Source organism: Barbus barbus, assembly GCF_936440315.1.
Source record: "Barbus barbus genome assembly, chromosome: 28".
NCBI classification, from domain to species: Eukaryota; Metazoa; Chordata; class Actinopteri; order Cypriniformes; family Cyprinidae; genus Barbus; species Barbus barbus.
In genome coordinates this window covers 20,839,437-20,867,002 of record NC_136756.1, presented here as the reverse complement: position 1 = coordinate 20,867,002, position 27,566 = coordinate 20,839,437, and the positions used below count along the sequence as shown (strand labels likewise).

Here is a 27,566-nt window from a genome sequence, read left to right as displayed (position 1 = left end):
GGTAAAAAAGCTGCCTCTACACTTCTGCTAATCATGAGATAACGGTGAGGAGTATGCAGTGGTGACGTGTACATTTGTCAACGCATCCACAAATGACTTGAGTAATCTGTGCTAAAGCACAATGTTATTTTAGTATTAACTTAAGTACTATTGTACATTTTTCATTTTAAGTTTCAGTAATTTTCAGATTAACTTTTGTCATTTTTGTTTTTTTTTATTATATTTATTTCAGTATAGCTTTAATTTCATTTTAGTTTTAATTTTAATACTTCAACTTAGTGTCTAGGTAACTTTTCTCATCTAATATTTATATTTATTAACTATTTTGGTAACACAATATGCTTCTAAAGCATTTATCAATCAATGTTAATTTCAATATTTACTGTTATCCAATTGGTAATAGTTTTGGTTTTACTTAACAATAACACTGAAAGAGAAAACAGACGAGAAGAATGATAAAACAAAACCATTTGAATGAATGAATCAATACCTGTCATTTTCTTATTATGGTATTTTAGGTGTGATGCAAGCAAAGTCAGTTTCAGTCAACATCCAGTACTTTCAGAGAGTCTCCATTTAATTCATGAAAAGTAATATTCAAATTACAAAACATCATAATGATAATAATTTATTCACTGACTCTCTGTACAATTCTTTGGTAGTGAAGAAATATTCAAAATGGAGAAAATTCACAAGTGCTAAATAAATCTGAATTAAGACAAATTAATCAAAATACATACACTGCTGCCCCCACTACTGTTAAAACACTACATTTTTACCTTGTTGAAAAACTGTTAGTGTCATCAAAGTCTTACGTGTTCAATGTAACAAACATAAGTTTCTTAATTAGTGCGAGAGAACAAAAGCCAAAAAAAAGGCATGTTTGGCACATTCTGTAGTACATCTGTTGACATATTACCAGGAGTCAGGGCCAACTAATGATTATTACATACCAGATTAACAAATTTATGGGAATTATGTAGAGAATGAACAGGATTAAGGCAAAAATTCCATAAACCTTTAGGAACTATTGAAACTATTTGGTGTTAAAATGCCTCAGTGTAAAACTATTTGTTTTAGAGTAAAACAAGTTTTTGTGATATTCCTCGGGTGCACAGAAGTAACATGTCTACAATGCTCTGGAAAACATCTTATAGGGGGTACAATGAGAGGGATTATTGTGCTGGTTGGTGGAAATGACTGACTTGTTTTAATGCTCACTTTACAAATCACACACTCATATTTCACAGCTTTTTTTTTTTTTTTACATTTTCTCTTTTAGTTAACGAAATCTTTTTAAAACTTCCAAAATCCTTTTTTCATAGATATCGTGGATACCTCTTCATCTTTTACAAAAATATACGTGTAAAAAAGAAACAAAAAGAAAAGCATTTCATTAATATAGTGATGCTTGAAGACAGAAGAGAGGAAAGCTACAAAAAGTGGACCAAGTGCTCTTTTTAGTACACACCTATTGACTCCGCCCACTCTATAGCAAGTGCACTTTCATAGAGGAAAGCAGCTCAATCCAGGTTTCCTAATAGAAACCCATCCTATTGGTGCTGTGTGACCACACCTTAAAGACACAACATGGATCGAATCGTGAAAGGAAACACCACAGACTTGATAAAACCAAGCAGGAACCAATCAGAATGCATATTTTCTGCATTCGTCACACAGCTCACAATATGAGAAACACACAAATAGAGATAAAATGCTTAGAATAGGCAGAAAAAATTACTTCATACATCTTGTTTCATCATAGATACCTACTGTTTGTGATATCTAAAGGAAACAGTTGTTGTTTTCTCAGTTTTGCCAGTCTAAGCACTTTAAGTCTAGGGATACAATCCACATTGTCCACACAGTGCACAAGTGGACAGGAGGACACGTTGATGACGACATCACAGCTACTGCAGTTCATCTTCAATACTGACGCAAGAGTTCCATCATTACCATTGATAAAGGCAACATGGTTGTCGTTTAACTTCTCTTCCCACAGCTTCTTTCATTCTACTCTTTCTATCTGAGAAAGTCATGTAGGCCTCTTGGCTGGGAAGAGATATGCTGTTATGCAAATACTGATGAGGAGCAGGAGACTTTCCTGCACTTGTGCAAAATATCCAGCAATAAGGAGGATGGGATGTGTCTTTTGTGGGCCAGGTGGGGAGGTGGAGGCACGTGCTACTATTAACATAAGCCTTTCATTTCAAAAGGCAGCATGGAAGAATATGAGATGTCTAAATTAGTTCTGAAATGTTTCTGAAGTCAATATACTCCCCTTGAAATAGTCTATAAAGGCCATTTTCTATTACTACACCTGCTGTAGTCTTTTTACAAAGCCTGTTCTGGTCCAAAAAAGGTCAGTGGTCACAGTGTGACCTTGCTGAGCCTGAGGGACAGACTGGAGCGTTGCTGTGTGCGCGGAAGTGTGGAGCTACAACGACTGCGCAGCTGAACCGGCCTCCCCTCAGAACCACGCAGACGCAAGAGGAAGTCAAAATTTGCAGATGTGCTCATGGCGTAAAACACGTTGGCATTGTCGGGGATGACCAATTCTGGAGAAAGAGGGGAAAAAAGACGTGATGTTGGCATTCCACCATAACAAACCTAAACAGATGATATATTCCAGCAACAAGATTTCAAACGGTCATGTTGTACCTCTCTCCTCAGAGATGACCTGCACTAGCTCGTAGTCAGCAGCCTGCTCACCCTCCAAGTTGTGTTTGGCCATGGCTCGAGAGATCACAGCTGGAGTTTTGTCCTGACTGGTCAGCTGCATAGATAAACAATAATGCATTTTACATCAGAAAGTCTTCTCCCTATGAATTTAGTGCTACAGTTTTTGTTTTTCAAAAAACACTAAATGAGGATTCCTTTTCATCTTATATTATAAAAACAACATGTATTCACATTTAAAAAGCAATTCATACTGTTTAAGAAGAACAACAAGAAGTGTTAAAAAATAAACAATTAAAGGTGCGCTAAGCAATTTATGAAAAATGCTTTTGACCGCAGTGTCGGACCATGTCTGCAGCCAATCGGCAGTAAAGGAGTGTGTCTTGTAACGATAGCGATAGAAGAACGCTTAATTTGAGTGTACAGGACGGATATTAGCAGATCGACTATAGATAAAGAGAACTGGAAGATTTAAAAAAAAAAAAAAAAAAGAAAAATAGGAACAAAACATTAAAAAGAAGGGCTACGATCAGGCAAGAGGTAGGACCCACGTAAATATCGGAGCAGCTTTGTGGTGTGGGGGAGTGGGAAGGGCTCGAATCAGATGCCGAGGTTGCGTTGTTTCTTTTTGATAAGTGAGTAACGTTGATTTTGCTTTGTTTCACACAACTTCTCTGTGTTGGCTTTTGTTTGAATATGCATGCGTGTCATCTTCGCTTGTTTCCACAATCATTGTTATGCCATGTGTACGCATGTGTGGGGCGGAGATATCAAAATAGGGGCAAGGTCCTGTTGGGGTATGGGCGTGTTTGTTTTGGTGCTTTCAAATATCAACATTTTTGGGGAAAAATCGCTTAGTTCACCTTTAAATAATTGCCTGTTATATTGTCAGTGTACTCCAAATTAATTAAAATACTCTCTGGAAATATTTGTTTACATTATTCAAACATTTTAAAATTTAATTAATCACCATTATTATTATTATTATCTATTGAATTTAAATTATTTCTACAAAATTTTTAACTTATGTACTTAACTTTGAACTTAAGTTGGCTTTGACAACTAGCTGAAATAAAATGTATAACTTTCTGTAATTTCAAGTAAAGAAAATATTCATGGTTCTAGATTACTTTAAAAATCCTTGTTGGTAACTCATCATACTAATATATATATATATATATATATATATATATATAACCAGTATATTAACAATGTATGTTTTGAAATATGGATGTATAAGCAAGAATAGACTGTACAAACTCATAAAACTAGATTAATAATATTCAAGTGCACACTAACCATAATACTCTTGTAGAGGTTTCCGTTTCCCTGTTCAAGGCTTACTCGGATGATGCACGCATCCTGAGCTTGTGTGTTATAGGCAGGAGGAAAACCAGGTGATGTGGGGGACATGGGCATCAACGAGATGGAGCGGTGGTGCATGCACAGGGTCCCGGGCAGGGTCGGGGAGGCCAGAGATATGGAAGCGCTGGCTGTAGAAGAGGTGGTGTCCATGGAGTGCAATGAGGTGCAGGAGGAAGAATCGGACAGCTATGGTAACCACACAGATGTCCATTTAATACATTATTTTAATACAATAGTATATCAATAATTTGGTCATGAATTAAGATGTTTGTACCTTCTTCAGATGAGTGTCTATAGAGTGTGTGGGTGTCATGCCTTCACTCTCTGAGGGACTAGAGTCACTGGAAGACACACTGACCGAGTCCATGCTCTCCCCAGAGCTGCCAATAGGAGGCGATCGAGGACTCTCTCTCACAGGAGAGCTTGTGTTCGTGGCGTCGGCTCCTAAGAAGAGTCTAGTGAGGTTGGAAGGACAAAAACAGACATTAAATAAATTATTAGAATTGGTCATCCTCTTTGAATATACAATATGATTCAAAAGTTTTGGGTCGGTACGATTGTGCTCCTATAATCCTATAATCAAACCACTGCTTCTTTTCTTTAAAATAAAAATGCAACAAAAACTGTAAAATTTGGAAATATTTTCTATTTTCATATATTTTTAAATAACTATAATTTTATTATTTTATTCCTGTGATAGCAAAATGTACATTTTCATGTACGTAATTTTAACTTTTATTAGCATAAATGACCTCAAAGTTAACAGACATGGACTATTGAGTCACAGATCTGTAATTTTGATTTAATGGCATCCTAAGAATAAAATACAATCATTTTAGATTTCATCAAGATTCATGATTTTGGCTTTAGGTCACTCACAGGCTTAATCTCTTCACCATACTCTTGCGGGGTTTCGGTGATGTTGGGCTGTTGTCTCCCAATCCTTCAACTTCACAAGACAGCACATAGCTGCAGGAAAATATGAGAGAAATATTCTTTTTGAGACTTACACAATATTCAGATGAAAAAAAGGCATGTAAAGTGAAAAATGAGTGTACCTCTCCTCTTCTGAGTACTGAGGCTGACTTTTAAACCAGCGCAGAAATGCAGGATCAGGGGTCAGACAGTAACTATTACACGCAGACTGCAGGAGCTTAATCTGAGCGATCACTTCAAACTCCTGCAAAGAGAGATTTTATTCAACATTCCCACAGATCTGAATGCCTATAGCAATGAATAAGAGATTCAACAGATGTTATGACTATAATAAAGACCAAATAATAAGGAATGTTGTACTTACTCTGCGCCGCTTTTCGAAATTAATCAGTCCTCCCTGTGAAGCACAGAAACAGACTTTAGCCCAGATTCTCCTCATCATTTCACTCATGAAAAGTTTTGATTAAAGTTCTTGTGAATCCAAAAGAAGGTCAAATAAACATTGGTAATGAAAACCTCAATGGTCTGGGAATGTTAGATCAGTAATAACATCAGAGATAATTCTTTATGAGGGTTTCTTTTTGTCTGGAAATGTGTGGTTGGATGTGCAGTTGACTCACCTCCACTTGGTCAGGCAGTGCTGTATCAAGCATGGTCAAATCTGTGAGAAATGTACCCAGGTATGGAATCGTCCCCTGCATGGCACCCTGGAGACAAAAAGTTAGATATATTTTTGTTGTTTTTAAGGTAACATTACACGTTTTAAACACAATATTTAACTCTTGCTCTCATGTGCTGTTATCAGTATATACTGACACTATTTTTTTGTGTTGGTGTTGTTTTGTTTTTTACTAACTCACCATCTCTTTCTGTAACTGCAGTCTCTTGTGGGATCTTTTCTGGTGATCTTTGGAACAACTGTCCAGACTGGCAAATTTTGAGGTGCCCTCCTGTGAAGATCAGAGAGATATCATTAGTTTTTTCGCAGGCTCAGGAGGAATTGGCCCCATTTTCTTTTTTGTTTTAAATAGAGTTGAAACTACTACACTCTTATTGTACCTGAAAGCATCATCAAATTAGCCTAAAATGTATTAAACACATTTTCAAAATACAAACACAACAGGAAAAAGATTTACTTTATTTTTATTTTATGTATTTATTTATTTTAATTTTTGATTCTACTTGGTCCTAGTTATTAGTTAATGCTATAACTTAAATGCCTCTGTGCAAAGAAAACACAACAGAACTGAAAAAGAGAGACGTGTGCATGAGCTCACCCTCATTAGCAGTTCCCTGCTTGTAAGGTAATTGTTCTGGTCAGAGAAAATATCAGAAAGCTCTTCAAACATCTGCATGCTATCTCTAAAATTGCAGAGTGAAACAAAAACAATCTCAGAGCATGTTTCTCTTGATATAATAAAAAAAATCACTACAGAATGCACAACCATTCAAAAGTTTGACTTTTATGTTTGTCAAAGGCAATATTTATTTGATAAAAACACAGTAACAACAGTAATATTGTGAAAGATAATTACAATGTTAGAATAACTCTATTTTAATATTTTTTCAAATGTAATTTATTCCTGTGATGGCAAAGCTGAAGTTTTTACTCCAGTCTTCAGTGTCACTTGATCCTTCAGAAATCATTCTAATATGCTGATTTGGTACTCTATAACATTTCTTATTATTATCACTTGAGAATGATTGTGCAGCTTAATGAAGTGTGGAAACTGTCTGTTTTAGAATGCTTTGATAGAACAGAAAACTTGAGGAACAGCATTTATTTAAAATTAAAAATAACAGTTTGTAACATTTTAAATGCTTTACTGTCATTTTTGATCAATGGAATGCATCCTTGATGAATAAAAGTGTACATTTAAAAAAAAAAAAAACACTTTTGAATGGTATACATTTAGAGACGTCATTAGGAATCATAACATAACAGGTACACATAACCAAAGTTACTGAAAGGATTTGAATAATTTCACCAGTCTATATACTTTTTACAAATCAAGAAATGACTGACAGGCTGAAATTATTGACAGAACTTACTTGGAAACCGAGGCCCACACTCTCTTCAGTCTGTAGATGGGGTTGGACTGCAACGCTGATACTATGGCTCTCAGAGATGAGAAGTTCTTTCGAATGCGACACTCCTGAGAACATGTTAATCCTTGTTTATACATTTTCATTTACAAATGGTCCTAATGAGACTTTATCAGAAATCCTCTGGGAGGCTGAAAGTCATTATTATGTCTACTTTGGTTTATCTGGTTTATTCTCATCTAAAACAGTTATGTCTTACAAAGAAATAGATTAGGTGTCAGTCTTTACCCAAATGCACCAAGAACAGTAAATGCCTTTTGAAAAAATATATTCCAGATCAACATCAAGTTTTATCTTTATCTAAAGTATTGCTAGAAAATCAGACAACACTAAAGCACTGCAAACTGATTTAGCTCTAATGAGCCTGAAGTGGACAGGTTTAAACATGAGCAAAACATAAGTCATACTGGGAGGTATGAGGTGCAAATTTGTGTGTGTTGGGTTATGCACCTGTGCAATGTCGATCCAGCGCTGAATGATACGAGCACGCAATTGCGGGCGTATCTGCCGCTGACGGAGGATGGTGCTGACCACGCACGCCGTCACTGCATTAAACTGGGTGATGGTGGCGCGGATGGTGGGCGCGCTCTGTTTCCCGTCCTTTTTATCGCGCTGAGACCAGACAGCACCCAAACATTGATGAGGAACCACCTTCTTAAACAACAGCTGTGGAAAGAAAGAGATATTTCATTGCTTGAGCCAAAGAATGTACAAAATAATAATAATCATGTTCCATTAGTACTGGTTTAATCTAGGTTTCTCTCTCTCACCGCATCCATATAAGTCAGCTGCTCTGCTGCAAGGTCAACCTCGAAGGAGAAGAAGTCCTCCTGCAAATCGATTTCCACTTCCTCATCTTCCCCAATGCAGAAAGGGTTGGTGTACTGAAAGCCTCCTGCAACAAACGGACAGCAGGTGTTTTTGTAAGCACAGGAAGACAGAACAAACATGAATAGACAAGAAGTTAGATAGGGTGGATAAAATTATTAACAGTAACCGGATATGACTTACCTTCAGTCTCCTTCTCTAGGCTGGCCTGGACACGCAATTGTTCTAGCAGACTCTGAGCCCGGCGCATTGGCTCTGAGCCTGGCATGGCCTTCTGCAGGAAACCCAGCACACGATGCAAGCTCGGATATGATGGAGGTTCCTGGAAGTCCTCTGGACACTGATCCAACCAGGCTCTTAGAATAGAGGCCAAAGCACTGATAAAAAATAATAATAACACATAGATGTTTGTATAAACCAGAGAAAACCAGATGGTGCAAACTAGTGAGGGAATCTCTCATAGTACAATTCAGCTGCAATACTGTGATTCATGCAGCAACTAAGCATAGTCATTCATCAGATCTCTTTTATTTCTAATTGCTTCTAAACTCACACACACGCATGCGCACAATATCACAGTGTTTGACCTCTATTTTTAATCTTCCATGGAAATGAAACAATAAACACAAGAGCTGCTTGGAATTCACTGCAGATACAGCGGCACAGATAACCACGATGATGACGGAACTCACGTTCTCACAGCAACCCTGCTCTCTCCAGGACACTGGTTACGCTCCCCCTCACAATCCTCAAAGCTACCATACCTGAGAACAAAGAGAGAAACCAACCTGTGAGCGTTCTGACAAATGGTAAAGGCAGTAACCACTGAACAAGGACCCAAATAAATTATAAAGTGGTGATATTATTTTTAATTACTTAATCTTTTCAATGTAGTCCATTTTTAATTAGTACAGATTTTAAAAAATCCAAAACACTTAATCTATGTTTTATTTTAAAACAACAAAATAATAATAAAAAACAATAATATAAAACATCATAATTATTAGTCATAAAATAATACTTTGATCCATTTAAACTGGGATGTATATTGCACAGTTCCAGGGTTCCCACATTTTCATTTAAATAAATGATGATTTTTCCATAAAAAATATAATATAGCAGGTATGAAAATAAAACAATGTATTTAGATGTATTTAAACTGCAAGGTGTAATGCATACATCCAGGTTTCCCACATTTTCAGATAAATAAATTAGCATGATTTTTCTGTTTGTTTTTTTTCCAGTCACTTGTGATGTCTAGATATGGATTTTTAAAAAGCAGTTTCTAAAGATTGCGTTTACAAAAAGCAATATCTAGTGAAAGAAACACTTGAGAAGTGAAAAAGTGATATTGACCATTGACACTTCCATGACATTTTATTCATTTCCATGAATTTTCCAGTCCTGGAAATCAGACTTTTAAAATTCCCTGGTACTCTGTAATTTACATTTACATTTATTCATTTAGCTGACGCTTTTATCCAAAGCGACTTACAATTGCTATATATGTCAGAGGTCGCACGCCTCTGGAGCAACTAGGGGGTTAAGTGTCTTGCTCAGGGACACATTGGTGTCTCACAGCGGATTCGAACCCGGGTCTCTCACACCAAAGGCATGTGTCTTATCCACTGCGCCAACACAACTTTATGGACTGTGTTTACATTAATACCTCGAATACCAGATGCGTAGCTGCTTGACCACAAAATTCGACATTTCTTCTCTAAGCATACATGCAAACATGAATATTCAAAACAGCCCACCAGAATGCACGCAGGTTTCACCTGACATTTATGAAGTGTGCAATCAAAAACATACACACAAGAGAACACACCTGTCCAGCAGCAGCTCCAGTACACTCTGTGTAGTAGCAAAGGCCCTGTACGTGGAGAGGAAGATGCTGGTGTAGGTCAGGTCATTATCACCAAACGCTGTTAGGAGTGTTTCTACCAAACGTTCCAGAGTCCCCGCCCGGATACTCCTGATCTTACACGTCTCCAACTGGCTGACTGTGTGACCAGGGGGCAAGCGGTCACCCTCCGCCTGAGAGAGCAAAGGAGAAGGAGAGGAAAATACTTTGAGGTCAATTCTAAAGCATGCACTCAAGTAGTGTGCAGAGAAAGAGATAAAAGCAGAAATAAACGGAAAGAAAAAGAACTAGACCTTGGTAGTGCAAGCACGCTACAACAGGAAACTCTACAATCTGCTTTTAATCAGAGCAACCCTCCTCCTCCCTCTCTGAGGCACGCTGGAAAGTCAGCAGACTTCTTAAAAATTCTTCATTAGTTGAAAAAAATATGGTTCACACAAAAAGTGATTTAAATGTAGGCCACAAAAAGGTGAATGTCACTGAAACAGCAAGAATACTAAATCTTCTAGACAAAAAAACTTGTTGCAGTCCCTAAAACTAGGTCAAACATTAAGCACCATGACAAAGTAAGACATGCTTTCTTTCAATTGCAATAGCAAACAAATTTCTGTTTACATTTTTGTGCTTTTGCAATCATGAATCCCACATTTATGAAATGATTGTGCATTAAATGAAATCGTTTTCACTCGACACCCATTTAGTGTAGAAACAGCTGTGTTACAACAAACTAAAGCCCTATGGAAATCAAATCAGCTCATAAGTGCTTTGGTTTTTTTATGTTGATTCAGAAGGGTGTTGACAATATGGAAAAAGTTATTCAAGGTTAAAGCAACAGATTATACCATATTCACCACTGTAATTCGGAACGGAGCTATAACAGCATGCCTTCATAAAATAACAATGTTTTATAAACCTTGAAATTCATGCAGCAACAAAAAGTGCAACAGAGAACTGAGTTTAAAGCTTTCCTGTTTCCACTAAAACACATAAGTAGTGATAACATTAAGGAAAACATAAACAAGGTCATTTGAAGAGTGTTTTTGTCCATACAATAAAAGCCAGTGGGGTTCAAAACAACACGATTGAGACATTTTTTTAAAAATCATCTTTTGTGTATAAGAAAGTAAATCATACAGGTTTGGAATTACATTAATGTGAATAAATGGTGACAGAACTTTCATTTCTGGCTTTTACTTTTACTCTATATAAAGTTTTATGTGTTTTCTTGCGACCATTCATGAAGACTAATGATCAAAACACTATAGGAACCCCATAACTACATACATCCGTAAACCATAAAAAGCTTTACAAGGTCACCCTTAATATGGCCTACTGTCTGGCCGGCCCAGCATGGGCAGCCGAAGTGTTTCTTTAAATAAGAATGGAAGTGCATTCAGATCAAAGGCCTCCTCTCACCCCCAGCCATCTTGCGCCTTTGTTAGCCGCCTGCTGGATTTGCACCCTCTTCAGCGTCACGTTGTATATGGCTCCTTCCTCGACCTCCTCTCCCCAGTCCTGCACAGAGCTCTGCAGAGGGAGAAAACAATCAATGTTACTCCATTTGGAATGTCATGGCGGGAACAACATGTCTCAGTTCGGCATAAACAGGAACTCTGGCTTTAAATTTTAGTATCAAAAGACTGACAGGGGGTGAGTGGAGGAGAGAAAATGATAACTCATTTGGAGGAAAGAGACAGAAAGAGGGGGAGAGAAGAGAAATGAGAGCAGAGCTGGCATGGAGTTTTAAAAATCAGCCTAAGAGCTTTTACAGATTCTTAACAGTGAAGGATTTCTCTATCCAGCCTTGGAGTTCAAGAACCAAACTTAGTCTGTAAATATACATACACACACATAGGCTTTCTTAGACAGACACACACAAATGCAAACATTATAATGGGATGACCAACATTTAGTGTATGGGTGAGTGGAGCCTTTCAGGCTGTACACAGCTTAACTTTCATATTAAACTGTCAGACAGAGAATATCGATAAATTCTGTCTACTTTAGTCAATAATACTAAAGTAGAGCTGAGATATACGAAATCCTGCAAGTCTCTCATATCCAAAATATATTTGTCTATAACTTCCATTAAAGTCATGATGAAATGGAAGTAGTGGAAGATCTTTTCTTCAGCATTGTGACGTATATGAATGAAATGGTTTATTGAAAAGAAAAAAAAGGTGCAGATCTAAATGCGAACTTGCATTCGATTGAAAATATTTTAATTAAAAAATTATGAGGTTAAATAAAAAGAAATAACATTTAGAAAATGCCAGCTTTAAAGGAGACCTATTATGCAAAAATCACTTTTATAAGATGTTTGAACAGTCGTGTGGCCGCAGTGTGTGAAAACAACCAGTCTATAATGGTATAAATCCACCCACTCATTTTTTTATAATCCCAATCAATCATAAACAGTCTCTCCAAATGAGTTGTTCCAGATTTCTACCTATGTATACGGTACCATAGGGAAAAAGTCCTGCCCATTTGTGACGCTCTGCTCTATTAGCATAGACACAGCCCTGAGTGAGAAGCAGCAGTGCGACATTACTGTTTTCTTGATGTAACATTAGCTGCTGGGGATATATGATGTCAGTGCTAAAGAGGCATTACAAATGTGTTTTGGGATGCACCGATGAACATAAGAGTCTCCATAGACTCCCTCCATCTGAGCTGCTGAGGACGTTGGTTAAATTTCATTTTCGAAGGAAATTTTCATTTCCCGGAAAAAATCATTAAAGTCCCCTATATGTTTAGGGATCAATACCAACAATTTGTGTGTGAACGTCAACTCCAGACAAAGTAAGTATCACGCATTTGTTTTCCAAATTGCCTTTATGAAAGAGCTTCTTGGCACTCTGTAAGGCCAGATGTTGCTAAAGCTATGGCTGTTTTCACTGGTGCTGCCTTCACGTGCTACCAGAATGATCGGAAATAGGAGTGCGGTAGTTAAAAATTGCATATGAAAGCAATGTGAAGTCGACCGCTTGAATTTGTCGAGCTCATCACATATGGGACTTTATAGTTTGTGATAAGGCACAATGAGGCCAGCTGTCATTATTTTTATCGCACCATGCTCCTTGTCTGTGTAATTCATAAACGATCATTTATTGATTGACTGACTGACTTTTAAACAGAGTATGTTTTCTGTAAAGATAACAGGCTTGTACTAATAGTAGAACATTTATTTGTATGCAGATGCTTGAGCTTTTGAAGCTCCACCCTCTTCTGAAAGGGGGCCGGGAGCACCAGCTCATTTGCATTTAAAGGGACACACAAAAACGGTGCGTTTTGGTTCAGACCTTAAAAGTGGCAATTTTAACAAGCTATAAAAAATGATCTGTGGGGTATTTTGAGCTAAACTTTCACATACACACTCTAGGGACATCAGAGACTTTTATTGTACATCTAAAAAGGGGCATAATAAGACCCCTTTAAAGACAAGTCTCCTTCTTAGAGTGCAAATAAACAAGAGAATGACAAATCTTAATAAAAAGAAAAATGAAAGAAAAAACTTCCAGTGGAACATAACAAAAAATACTTATATTTAAGACTTATATGAAGACTAGTTTTAGTCTGAAGTATTGTTAACCTTTTAGACATAAGACATTAAGATGGTTATTTATTTATTTATTTTTGGAGTGCATACTCAAGAGTCTGTGGGAAGACTTTAAATGAATACAGATGTTTAGATGTTTAATAAACTGTTGCCTTCATGCACACTAAAAAATGCACCTAAAGGTATTTGTGAAATATTGCTGTTTCACTAACGATGTCACCAGACTTTTTCCAAAAAGATTCCAGAAGTCTGGAAAAGTCAGGCTGCACTGTGGCATCATGGACCTGTCCTTGGATTAATATGTGAATTTATCCAAAGCCATGCTAAATAGGTCCAACAAGTGTATCCAGCTCTCTTGGGTACCAAAAATTTATTTCTGAACCTCTTATAAAAAAAGTTTTATTAAGTTTTATTGGTGTGTGTGAGTATGTATTTCTACAATGTGTAATAGTTTTAAAAGAACATATAGCCTATGTACATTACTTTCAAAGTCATTAACCCTGACATTACAAACATCTCCCTACTGAGCTTTTTCGATATGGCAGCACATCCAGACTATGTCTGCAGTTTTATACGCCTGAAAGAGCAACTGTCCCTGGAATGAAGTGGATCAGTCTGTCTGTATTTCCCGGGCCGTTTCCTGTGCAGTGCGTTCAGAGAACTACTCAGCTGGATGAGTCATGCAATCCGCACTCAAAAACAATGGTAGGAGGTCTGTTCACCCACTGCCCGGACCCTGCCGAGTCCACAGTCTATGCACTCTGCTCCCACTTTGTACTGGAAGAAATGTTTTCCAAAGTGGCTTTAAAAGCCTGCTCAGTGGCACAGGCAGATATTAGCGAGGGTGGGGCTACACGATGAAACAAAATAGTTTTTTTCTCAAATAAAAAAAGAAGTGGAGTACTAGTACATTGGCTAAACTATTATAATTATTATTATTAATAATAATAAAGAGCAATGACAATTCCATGGGTTCTGCTCCTTGAGATTGCAAAAATATAAAGTATCTATATGATATGTAAATATAGCAAATATCTGATTTTAAAAAAAAGCATGCAAATAAGTACTTAAGTACTTGTCAATTAAAATTGACTATGAGACTTTATATGGTCAGATAACTTAAACACTATATTTTTAATAATAATGAAAGCCCTGAAAAAGCATTACAACGAATGGACTTTAAAAGCTGTGGGACAGTTGAGGACTCTGTTTAGGTCCCTAAAATCCTATAAACAAACAATGAAAGGATGCTGACCATGTTATCATCCCAAACAGAGAGGTTTTCTACCCCCTACAGCCTGCACACACAAAAACACAACCCCAAAGTCCATGAGAAACAATCCCTCACCGATAATAACAACAACAAGTGGGTTTAAGCCCATCTGTCCGCTTTGTTTTCGTCTGCAGCCTGGAGGCTGTTCATCATAAAAGTAGAAGTATTTCTAGAGTGAGAAACCAACGGGAACCGCCGCCTACGTGGAGACTTTCAGATCCAAATCAGCGTGTGGATCATAAACAGACGAGTGCGATGTATTACTGCAGTAAAATGTAATTTAACAACATTATTTATATTCCCCACGACCCCCTCCCCTCCCCTCCCAAACTCTTCTTTATCCTCCTCTCCAAGCTCTCTCTTCCCCCTCCCGCTCCTGTCTTTCTCTCTAGAAGCAAAGCCGCAAAATCAACAGTGTGCAGGGGCAAACGAACCGTAACTTCTTACCATTTTAGCTTTCCAAGCGAATTTCATGGTGAGGGTCTCTCTCATCGTCCGGTAGCGGCATTAGAACACAGCCCAAGTCTAGCGAGAAAAGGTCAAATGTTTTCAAGTATGGTACGCAGAGCTATCCTGTGTGAATTGTCCTCCTCCAGCACAGCGCACACACATACACAGCCCGTCCCTCTGGCTCTGCAGTCCACCCCTGCTTAGTGAATGACACAACTCCGCCCACTGCACGCTCTCTCCCTCTCTCCTGCTTTAGTAGTTCGCTTTCTATTCCTTTTTAAATAACTTTTGTACACCATCATAGATCAGCACTGAACATTAACATTAACACCGAAGAAAGTTTAAAAACGCACGAGAACGGAAAAATGAAAAGTCTATCATCACCCTCATGACTCCAGGATTGTATTGTGAAAAGTAGTTGTTGTTTAGCAGAATGTTCAAGCTTTCTTTTTTCATACAGTGTAAGAAGATGGTGATAATAGCTCTCAAAATATAGTAGGCCTAGTATAAGGTAAAATTAATTTAAACATTGTTTATCATGGCTGTAGTTAATCACGCCATTAATTTATTTCTGAATGCATGCATTGATCTTATTGTGCTCCATGAATGTTTCTTTTTCTTTCTTTCTTGCTTTCTTTCTTTTTTCACCTCATAACTTTTAATTAAAGTATCATAACTTGATCTTCTGGTGAAGCTACTTTTCTCTGGTGACATCTCCAATCATTTTTAAGTATCCTTTATTTTTTCTTTTATCAGGAATTTTTCCATTGAGATCTCTCAGTGAGTCCTGGACAAAAAAAAAATAATAATAATTTAGTCTTAAACTCTGCCATTTTCTTACAATCTACTGCAAGTAGAGGGGAAGTCGTGGCCTGATGGTTAGAGAGTTGGACTCGTAATCCAAAGGTTGCGGGTTCGAGTCTCGTGCCGGTAGGGATTGTAGGTGGGGGGAGTGAATGTCCAGTTCTCTCTCCACCCTCAATACCACGACTGAGGTGCCCTTGAGCAAGGCACCGAACCCCCAACACCGAACCCCCAACATGAATGGCTGCCCACTGCTCCGGGTGTGTGTTCACGGTGTGTGTGTGTGTTCACTGCTGTGTGTGTGCACATTGGATGGGTTAAATGCAGAGCACGAATTCTGAGTATGGGTCACCATCCTTGGCAGTATGTCACTTCAGTTCGCATTCAGATCTGCCTCCATCCAATCAACAATCAATGGACTCAACCAAGTACCCAATCTACATTTTTTTTTTCATTGTTCAGTAATCTGTTTCACTTGGATCTAGTCACAGTAAAGAAGAGTAAAGACTTCCATTACATCGTAACTTTAAATGGCTCAAGATGGAAAGATTCTGATACGACTGGATGAACTCAAAGAGACAATATGAGGAAGGCTGATGCTGTAGTTGATTGTCTGGATGGAGGGATTTTTCCATTATGTCCCTTATGTGCAGGATGTCTGGCTTTTCATTTGTTTGAACCCAGTGGAGACAAGGTTGAAATTAGCAGGTGTCATGTGGCCATTCATTCTCACACACACACACTCAGGCTCTCACACATCCAGCTACACGTACGCTTCCTAGAGGACGATTAAGACGCCATAGAGAATCAGTGTGATCGTTCATGCAGCCACACTGGGGAGCACAAAAGAAAGCATTTCAATGCTTTCTGCCCTTCACTTCCATCTTAACAACGCCAGCGGTGAGATCATAAACCTCAAGGGCTAGTTTTATGAGGACAGATTCCAAGAGTACTCCCTCAAACTAAACATATTTTACAGGCAATGTTTCTCAGTAACAAACATTTAGTAAATAAATATAAAATAGTATATATATATAGATTTTATTCTCTAATTTAACCATCCAGCAGAGAATATGTGAACTTAAAGAACAGGACATGAGAAAGTGCTATTGGCAATACTTTACACTAGTTAATTCATCAACTAAAATTAACTAGCAATGAGCAATACATTTGCTGCAGTATTTATGAATTTTTGTTAAATTATTATTATTATTATTAGATACAACTAAAATAAATGCAACTTTTGACTTTAATAATGTAGTAAATGCCGAAATTAACATTTATTGATTAATAATTAATAATTGCTTTAGAAGTATTTTTCAATGTTAGTTCATGTTCTACTCTATTTAACTAATGTTAACAAATGGAGCCTTATTGAATGGGGGGTGCTTTTGAATTAGTGTAGCTCTAGAGTAGACTAACCTAGTCCAACTAGTAAAACATAAACAGAAATTTACTAGACTAATCCATTTTATAAAATTTTGCATATTTTATGTTAATGTTAATGGACTAGATTATTAAAAAACAAAAATAGACCAAATGTATCTCTTACAAAAAGCTGTTCTGGAGAACATCCAAAAAATGTTCTATGTGGGAAGGTACTTAAAATGTCAATAATAATAAATAATAAACTTAATTGTTTTTTATATAGTTGCGTCTGAAGGCACTTTTCAAAATAAAACCAAAACATTGTTGAGTCTAGTTTAAGAACAAATAATTTTCAATCTAGAATTTCATGGAAGCGGTATGGTTAATCCCTGCGGTTAATATTCTAGAAACCAGGACCAAGATTGTATCAGTAAAAGTGCATGCAAGTAACTACAGGAGAACCCTGACAACCTATCACATGACTCCCTCAAACCAAACTACATCACCCTCAACATCATGCCTACAGTCACAACAAATTCAATTAGCGTGTTTGACATACAGAGGAGTGGTCAGGTCAGAGAAGGCTGGTCAGCGAGGGCAGTGGGGCTCCAGAGGGGAAACCCTCATTCTCTGAGATCCGCTCCAGTTCCCAGGCTGGTCTGACTGGGTGTCCTCTACTCGGCTGCTCCTTGGGGGCTCTGGGAAGCGTGGAGAAGCAGTGGGAGAGGTCATGACCTCTCGGTCCCCCTCAAGGGATAGCTGTTTGCTTTCAAAAGGGAGTGATGTCATTGCAGTGCACGACAACAAGGTCTGACAAATGGCAGATGCTTGGCTGGACCCAGCTGACGTGCACACACACACACACCTCTGATCTCATACACTGCTATAGCCCTAGGGAATAGATAGAGATAGTGTGTATCTATATGCACAACCACCGCAGCTGTAGTGATGTCAATCTCTAAAGGAAACACACTGTACCATTTGATTACATTCAAGGTTTGGGAGCTAAATCTATATTGACTGACCACTAATTTGTGAAAATGCAACCTGTTTAAGCAATAGTTCGCCAAACTTTTGTCTTCATTTAAGAACATTGTGCCTTAAAAAATAATTATTCCCCTTCATTTAGTTCCAAACTCATATGATTTTTTTCACATGCACCATTTATTTAAAAAATGTTCAAAATGTAATTTCTATTGGGTGTCTCTGCCACAGAATGCTATCAAACACAATAAATAATTTGATGCTGTGTTGTGAATTTTTATTCTTCTGTGATGCAACAGGGTCAGTAAGTTTTTTTTATTTATTTTTTTACTTTTTTAAAAGTTTAATAAAAAATTTATTAAAATTACTTTTTTAGCAAGGACGTATGCATTAGATAGATCAAAAGTGACAGTAAAGACTTTTACATTGTTACAAAAGATTTCTATTTCAAATAAATTCAGTTTATTTGAATTTTCTATTCATCAAAAAAATTCTTGTTAGAAGGCAAAATAAATAAACTAGTGTGTCAGAAGAGTGTTTTAAGTGAATTTAAGTACATCAAGGTGTCTCAAATGTTTGGTGTTTTTTTTGTCATAAAATCATACAGGTTTAGGAAAATTAAAGTTAATAAATTATGACAGAATTTTCATTTTTGGGTGAACTATCCCTATAGACATATACAGAGCCAAATATTTAATTTGTTGAGGGATTTTCTGGTGTTTATTTTCAGGTGGGGAGGCATGGAGGGTGAGCTTAGGAAACAGGCTTAGAGGGAATCTTAGGGAGCATGTTTAGACCCCTAGGGAGGCTGAGGATATCTGTTCTATCGACACCAATAGAGACATGCTGAATCTAAACATCCCTAGAGTACAATCGCAGTCTCCAGTCAGTCTCTCCTCCTGCGGTGGACTCACACACACAAATACACGTAAACACACACAAGTAAACACACAAACGCACAGGGCCTGTGAAGCTATGGAGCACATCGACATGAGTAACGAGACTGCTGTTATTGCACCACTGTGGGGGGAAAAACACACATTCCAGGAAATCTCCCACTTCCTGCCTGCAGCCTCCCAACTCTGTGCCTGTCGTCATTGTACCTGACCGACTAGTCAGCTATCATGTCTACACTGCCAAAGGCGCTTGCAAAAACCTGAGGGATAAAGAAAATGTGAGTCTAGTCCATTCTGTGTATGGGAAGTTTTATGGTCAGATTTTGGACTGCTGTGTTGCACCAGCGTCACTACAAGAGTTATAAGCTGAGCTGACGCAGACAGAGAGAGCTGGAGCTAGAGGGCGCTGGGAAGGAACCTTCAGTGGTGGCGTATCTCTCTGTGTGATGATGTACCAGGCAACACAAGTCCTTCCTGGAGGTTGTTATTTGCAGAAGCGCTGTCGGCTTCAAAGCTCAACATTATTCACACTTTAATCTGTGAGTCACAGAGTTCTCAAGAATCTATGGTCCCTTGTTGCCATGACACTGCAATCATTTTCACCAAAATCATTTTCAAAATGCTGTTTGCTTTGTTTTTAAATCAACTTCACAAGAAATCAAATAAATCTGACACACGCGAAAACTTTGGGTCAAAGGTTTTGAGTTGACAAAGTCAACTTTTATGCATTTATTTGATCAAAAATAAAGAAAAAAATATCACTGTACTAAATATCAAATATTATTAAAACTTAAAATATCCATTTTCTATTTGAATATATTTTGAATAGTAATTTATTCCTGTGATGACACAAAGTTGAATTTTCAACATTAGTCTTCAGTGTCACATGATTCTTCAGAAATCGTTCTAATATGCTGATTTGATGCTCAAGAAACATCTGTGTTAAAACATTGATAGCATATTCTTTCAAAGTTCTATAAAGAATATAAAGTTCAAAAGAACAGCTTTTATTTGAAATCTTTTGTAACATTATACAAGTATATACTGTCATTTTTGATCAATTTAATGTGTCCTTGTTGGAAGAAATTTATTAATTTCTTAAAAAAATGTTTTTACTGACCCCAAAGTTTTTATACAGCTATACTACACTTCTTTGCACACTACACTTTCTGTAGTACACTTGTACACTTATCGAAGTATGCAAATTTCCTCATATGCATCAAATACACAAATGGCCTGTAACGTATGCCAAAACATGCAGTATACAAAAAAAAAACACACTGCATGAAAAAATGTATCCCATAATGTAAAGACCTTCCATTTTCACTGTGATTAATTAAAAATCTATACTTTTCTTGCCAAAACTGGAAATGTTTAAACTCCCAATGAGTTTTTAAAAAGGCTAAATAACTATTTGTTTTCATAGAAAACTGAATGTTGTGAAATACGTGTTTAGTGCAGTATGCTAGTATTCCATTCTGAACAAACCATGTTTTTGTAGTTTCTCTATTTTCATTAATTTCCCTTTTCTGAGTGAGCTTAATATCACAGAAACACTACTGAAAGCAACCAAGAGAGATGAATGAAGAACTGAAAGTCCTTGAGTAGCTCCTGGGGTTTTTAGATGAAAGAAAATTGAAACAAAGCAAAAAAGAGAGCAGCATCTTCCCCATTGATGCCCCATCAGAAGAAGCACAGGCTAGATATGCCACAGTGGAAACTCTGTCATTGTGAAATGTGTAGTCAAAACATCTGTTAGCATCAAATGACTGGAACTGTGAAAGACTCTCACAGAAACTCATTCCCCAGAATCTCGAGAGAAGGAATGAAGGAAAGAAGGAGAGAAAGTATGAGTGTTTATGTACCTCAATACCTGTTTACATGCCCAGTAGAGGGCAGTGTCACATGATTCTGCAACGAGTTTGCAACGTCAGCACAGAACAGAATGAAAAATAATTTAATGGCTAAGAGTTTTATTGTTAAGAGTTATGATCTGCTCCAAATGGCAATTTGAGTGTTTTACACTGAATCCGAGAAACATGTCACTCTCTCTTTTGTTAGTTATTCAGTATGCAATCTTCTTCTTACTAGCAGTGTTTATATGGACCTTAAATTTACCACAATGTTTTTCTAGATTTATGTGAAACATCTGGGTCATCTGGTTATTAATTAGTAGCCATACACCAATAAAAAATACAATACAACATATTGTGCATACTTAACCATACTCAGATGGAAATGAAAGACCCCTGAAATGAAAAAGCAAAATCTGTTTTTCCAGAGGTCTGTCCTGTGTTTAGAGTATCATTATAACAGAACCTGACAGGAACTGTGGCAGACTGATTATACAGTCAGCATTAAGATTATTATAATCATTCAAGTATGGGTTGAATACGATCGGTGATTGGTCAAAAACAGAGAAAATCCTGGATGGCATCCTTTGATTACTAATATGGTGGCTAGTTGTTTGCGGCGAGTCAGTAGGTGTCAATAAACTTCCCCATTGACCTAGAGCTAATAAGCTTTAATTAGCTAGTGTGGTTAGTCTGGTTTGGACCCCCACGTTAGCAAAACCATCTGCCACCATAATCATAAACAGATGGATGGATGGATGGGTGGATGGATGGATGGATGGATAGATAGATCACAGTCTGTCTGACTGATTCTGCTGAATCAGTCTGCTAGGAGTGTTTGCTGATCAGATAAGTAACTTCAGACAAATGAAATAACTTCAACATTACGCCTGATTCTGTCTGCTTGAGTTTCAACCCCTCTATCCCTTCTTTTTTCCTCTTCTACCGCTCTGACAGAGGGGGCAGTAAGCCAGGCCACATGACAGGGATCAGGCCAGCCACGGGGGGAGAAAGAGGGAATGAATGGATGGGCTGTAGGTGGGAGGAGGGAGCTGTTGTTTTTGATTGTGTGAGGCTAAAGAGGACTGTGTGTGTGTGTTTGTGTAACTGCTGCAGTGACCTGAGTGGCTCCACACCTGTCATCTACCAAGATGATTCACAGACCTCCCAGAACGAGAGTTTACCAGCACACACACTCAAGCACACACACACACACACACACACCATTCCTCGCACATTTGTTTTCTCCATTATGCCAGATACACACATTCACATTCACTGGTCTACCCTGTATAACCCCTTGCTCTATACATGAGGGGTATTTTCTGCCCCAGTTGAGTGATTTGCCATCTTTGGACTTCAGCCTGAGGCGTCATACTGTCAGACTGATGGTGACAGCAGTCATATTAGCAGCTTTCATAACTTGTTCCATTATCATACACTCATTGAACCAAACTCCACCCTGGAAGTTCAATAGTGCAGTCACGCAGACTGACGCATCTATGGAGAATGCTATCCATTTATAATGCTACTAGAGCATGCAATATTAGGAAGAGCTCTACTCCTACATTTATTTATGCAACTATTCAAAAGTTTGGGGTCAGTAAGTTTTTTTTTTCTTCTTCTTTTAGAATATAGCCCTATATATAACAAAGAATAAAAAAAAATAAACATTTCTATTCATCAAAAAAATATTCTTTTGAACTTCGTATTAATCAAAGAATCCTGATGTACCATGGTTTCAACAAAATATTAATCAGCACAACTGTTTTCAACCTTGATAATACAAATGTCTTGAACATCAAATCAACATATTAGAATGATTTCTGAAGGATCATGTGACACTGAAGACTGGAGCAATGGTTGACGAAAATTCAGATTTGCCATTACAGGAATAAATTACATCTTGAAATATATTTAAAGACATAAAAATATATTAAAATAACAGACAAAAACTACATTTTAAAATGTATTAAAATATAAAATACATATTAAAAAACGTTTTTTTTTTATTGTAATATATTTAGTGTAGATGTAATATATATTTAATGTAGATATATTTGCTGAAAACATACCTGTATATTTGAAAGATATTTTAGATTTTTCAATGTAGAATAAATAACAGACAACCAAATGTTGTGGGAAGCTTAAAATGCATGCAAATTATGTCAAATGATTAAGCAGCACCAGTAAACCATCTTTGTCATTGTGCCTTGATTTAGGCATTTTTGGCCATTTTTTGGCAAAGACAGCAGGGAAGGGACATGAAATTATCAAGATGAGCGAGGTAATCTGATTGCAACATAAGCCAGATTCAAACCTGCGTCTGGACCACATCTGTCACCAACTAGGCCACAACTCTGATCGCTCATTCTCTTTTTATCCACGTTTACAGTGTTTCATTCATGACTACAACACTTGTAGAAGCTCTAGTAGGCCTCGTGCTTTCTTGTTACCAGTTGCAAAACTGTCACTGAATTACTGAATCAGATTCTCCATCACAACGCGTGACTCACTGAACGCAAGCAAGGAAACACCGGCTAGCAACCAACCATCAGTGTCGCTTTTAACAAACATCCAGTAGATTCTAAAAAGAGAAGTGATGCAGAAACAGAGAATGCTTAGTTTGCGATTCCTATATTCAGCATAATTCAAGACACGCGCTTGCGGTCTGCGCAAAGATTCCTCTATGTGCAATGGCACTGACCCATATTGACTTCTTCATGAGTGAATGTCAGCAACAGGGCTCTGCCATATAGGCTAAATATATGAGTGCAATGACCCCAGTCTTTGATCACTTGACTACAAAGGTTGTGCTGAGGCTTTGCTGTGTCAAGCAGAAAATCAGCAGCTATATCAACATTTATAGCTGGTAAAATGTGCAAGAAGGGATCCAGAGCGACCTGACCCAGTTTACTTGAACTTTGGCCACCATCTTCATCATTAAAGCCACAAAAACAAAGCAATTAACGACCATGAAGGCCCTATCAAACTTTAACAACCCGGATATGTGAGTACAGCAAAGCTGTAAAAGGCTTTAAGTGATATAAACGTGAAAGTTGAAGCATTATGCAACCCTCTCTTGTCTCTCAGAATTAAGGGGTTTACAGTTTGAAGCAGTTGTGGAAGGGAAAAATAATCCTGTGAAATCTTTCCGAGATAACTCTGAGAATGTCATGGCTGAGGTGAAGGGTGGCTGGGGTCCCACATGGCATAATCAAGAAATGAGAGTTTCAGATCTGTGAGACGTTTGTGGGAGACAAAGTCATGTTGTGTTGGTCTATGTATGTGTGCATATCTGTGAGTTTGGTATTTAATTGAATGTGTTTGAATGGATGTGAGTGAGTGAGTGTATGTGTTTGTTTGTGTGTGTGTGTGTGTGTGTGTGTGTGTGTGCATTTTTGTGACAAATGAGGACATACATTTGTATAATGACACAGGTATGACACAGGTATTACAAGGTGAAGGTGACTTTTAAGGACATTGATCCATGTCCCCATTTTCCAAACGCTTATAAATCATACAGAGTGAGTTTTTTGGGGGGAAAGTAGAAATGCAGTCTCCTGTGAGGGCTAAGTTTAGGTGTAGGGTAGGTATAGGCCATAGCACATACAGTTTGTACAGTATAAAAACCATTACGCCTATATGATGTGCCCACTTTTCACAAAAACAAACGTGTGTGTGTGCATGTGTGAATTATGTTGAATATGTGTGTGGACTGGACTCGCACGGGTGATCGTAGGTTAAAGTGACGAGGGAGCGCTCTATGGCCTCACTGTCAGAGGAACAATATGCTGTCAGAGGAACAATACTCGGAAACTCTCCAGTGTGAGAGGAAGAGACTTGAGTCAGGATGTTGGATAAGGATAGATCTCGCTCGCTCTTTCTCTCTCTCTATGAGTTATTCTCCCAGAGCATTATATACTACCCTCACAAATTTGGGCCATCTATGTCTCAAATATAAATAGTGCCAAGGTATACATTTAATTAAAAATGTATACCAAACTTTTATACTGGTCTATATATTTTTTACTGTTTGCATCTGAAGAAAAACATAAAACTAAGATTGCCAATAGAGTAAAATAGTTTTTGATAAATCGCATGAGATCTGACTAGTCTTTAGAAAGCAGAATTAATAAAAATCTATATAGGCTATATATATATATTTATATATATATATAGTATAACGTCATAGAGGAGCTCTCTATTGTCAGAAGAACATTATTATTATTATTATGTATATTTTAACTAATTTTGTATTTATAGTTATTATATTTTATTTATAATTATTTTTATACTTTTTTTTTTTTACATTTTTCCATTCAATTTTCTACTGACCCTCTAGCACATTGTGCAATTTGTCTGACAAATCTGCTATGTAAGTTCACACATATACCATATACTTAACATGAGCTGTCAAACACTCACACACACACTCCCATTCCATCACCATCCATTACTTATAACTCCACCTTACTGCCTAAATCTGTGCGTCCCTCAAGCAAGAATGTTATGATGCTAAATCTCTGTTTCCCTGAATTGAAGCAGACTGTTCTGGTCAGTGCTGCTCAGACAGACGGAGTCACCAGTGGTCAGCTCCAGTGTATGACTATTGAAAATGTGCTGACAGAGAGCTTTTGCCCCACACACACACACACACACACACACACACACACACACTATCTTCTTAACAAATTCTGCTGCTCAATGAATATTGTGGCCAGCGGATCTAGGGGCTTTCTTGAGAAAAAAACACGTAGGCCTATTGTTTTTTGTTTTTTTTACCTTTTCACCTCTGATTCAGCTTTCCCCGAATGGACTGGCTCACATTCAAAAGTGCTAATGTAGGACATTTTAGTTGAAGTAATGTGAACAAAATTGCACTGGGTAATAGGCTACAAATAGAGTCCCCTTATGAACAACATGGAGGTCAACACACACACACACACAAACTTACATTCATTAAACAAGTTCCTCTCACTGACATCTATCGTTTAATACAGACTACTTGTCTGAGGAAACTTAATTGACTACAGTTTACATTAAAACAGAGAAATAAAATGACCAGAAAGATGTTCTGTTCCGAGAAACACGATTACTTAATCTATACAGCGCCGATCATACAGCGACCATTGTCTAATGAATGACTCTTATGAGCCGGTTCAAGTGAGCCAAATCCATACAGCGCGACAAGTGGCAATCCATTTCCAATTAACAATTCTTATGAGTCGGTTCTTTTTAGTGAACCAAATCTTTACAGCGCGACCGGTGCAGTCCGATTACCGACCGAACATCCCTTATAAATCAGTTCTTTTTTGTGATTCAAAAACATAAAACTCCACCAGCGTAGTGTGATTCCCGAGCAAATGACTCTTTTAAATCAGTTATTTTTTAGTGAATCAAACATATACAGACCACAGCTGTGCTATGATGTACTGTAGGCTACTACAGCCTGCTGGTTACTGACACGTTGGTTACTAACAAGTCTTACATGTTGTGATACACGTTGTGTAATTACTCAGAAGTATTAAAAAAATTGTTTTGGTGCATTTATTGGCCAATTTTTATGTATTGACTTTTAAGTCTAATTAAAATTTCTGCTATTGCTTGAGAAAGCAAGGTAGAACTATTGCAGTGTGAAATGCAACTGTCAGACTGCTGCTTGACTACAATTCATTCCATCTGCATGCTTACATCTTTATGTAGACTAAAAACCAACACAATATAAGTTTATCCAAATCAGTTTACGGGTCATTTAACTTTGAATTCATCTTACATCTCTGAAAGACCCCAAACAACAAAGCATATAAAAGCATAACTAAATAAAGTCCATTCACATGCTGAAAGCAGACCACCAAACAAGCACTAGCTAGTAGCTACAATGAAATACATCACAGCAGTCTTGCAGACAAATGTAAGAGACCTACCCAGCAACGAGGGCTGCTCTCTGGTGACCGTGGTTGGTACCTCTGCAGGGCCACCCCTCCCTCCCCATCTAGGTCCAGACAGTGTGGGATGGGCGGCCAGGGGAGCAGCGATGCCAGCGGATAGTGCGAGATCATGATGCCCGTGCAGGTTGCCCACTCATGCTCAGGGCTAGAGACTCGGTGCTCCTGTGATAGCAGGCCTGTGTGTTTACTTATCTGTCTCAGAAGGGCATTCTCACTTGCAGTTTTCCAGAGGGTGTCATTTTGTCCGTTCGTGTGAAGTGGAAACAATCGGACAAATCTGTGTTTAGAAGTCCACAATTGCTGTTTCCCAACACAAACAAACAGTCTCTCTCTTTCTCTCACTCTCTCAACTTCAGTCTAATTCGAGAAGAGGCTGGCAGCTTCTTGCTGTGGCCACATGATGAGTGATTAAAGTCTATTGTTTTTTTCTCTCTCTCTCACTGAAGTGAAGGAGGGGTGAGTGATAAGCCCTGCCCCTACACTAATACCAAGAGTGTGCAGAAGGAGGGAGAGAAAGACAGGAAAACAGTGAAAAGGGGGGTCCTATGTTGAAGGAGGGAAACTTAGGAGGTTTAAACAAAAGTGTTATTTTAGCACAATTCTACTTCTAAATATATTTTTGTGCATTTTTTTAACTATAAACAGAA

At 37.7% G+C, this 27,566-nt stretch overlaps 1 protein-coding gene across 2 annotated transcripts; it reads right to left on the bottom strand.

Moving 5' to 3' along the window:
• Positions 1–552: 552 nt before the first annotated feature.
• On the bottom strand, positions 553–27,329 carry LOC306848721 (ral guanine nucleotide dissociation stimulator-like 1). Of its 2 annotated transcripts, none has more exons than XM_079383447.1 (18): positions 15,061–15,250; positions 11,198–11,308; positions 9,746–9,954; positions 8,607–8,678; positions 8,098–8,291; positions 7,857–7,981; positions 7,537–7,752; positions 7,033–7,136; positions 6,258–6,342; positions 5,841–5,930; positions 5,601–5,687; positions 5,345–5,377; positions 5,103–5,224; positions 4,924–5,013; positions 4,319–4,499; positions 3,979–4,230; positions 2,662–2,776; positions 553–2,558 (listed from the first exon to the last, which is right to left on the bottom strand). In XM_079383447.1, the coding sequence occupies exons 1-18, from the start codon at positions 15,103–15,105 to the stop codon at positions 2,371–2,373; spliced, it is 2,319 nt and encodes a 772-aa protein (XP_079239573.1). In that variant the 5' UTR covers positions 15,106–15,250; the 3' UTR covers positions 553–2,370. The 2 variants fall into 2 exon arrangements, with proteins under 2 accessions (XP_079239573.1, XP_079239572.1); XM_079383446.1 differs by lacking the exon at positions 15,061–15,250 and adding an exon at positions 26,896–27,329 and having other exon boundaries at positions 558–2,558.
• Between the last annotated feature and the right edge of the window lie 237 nt (positions 27,330–27,566).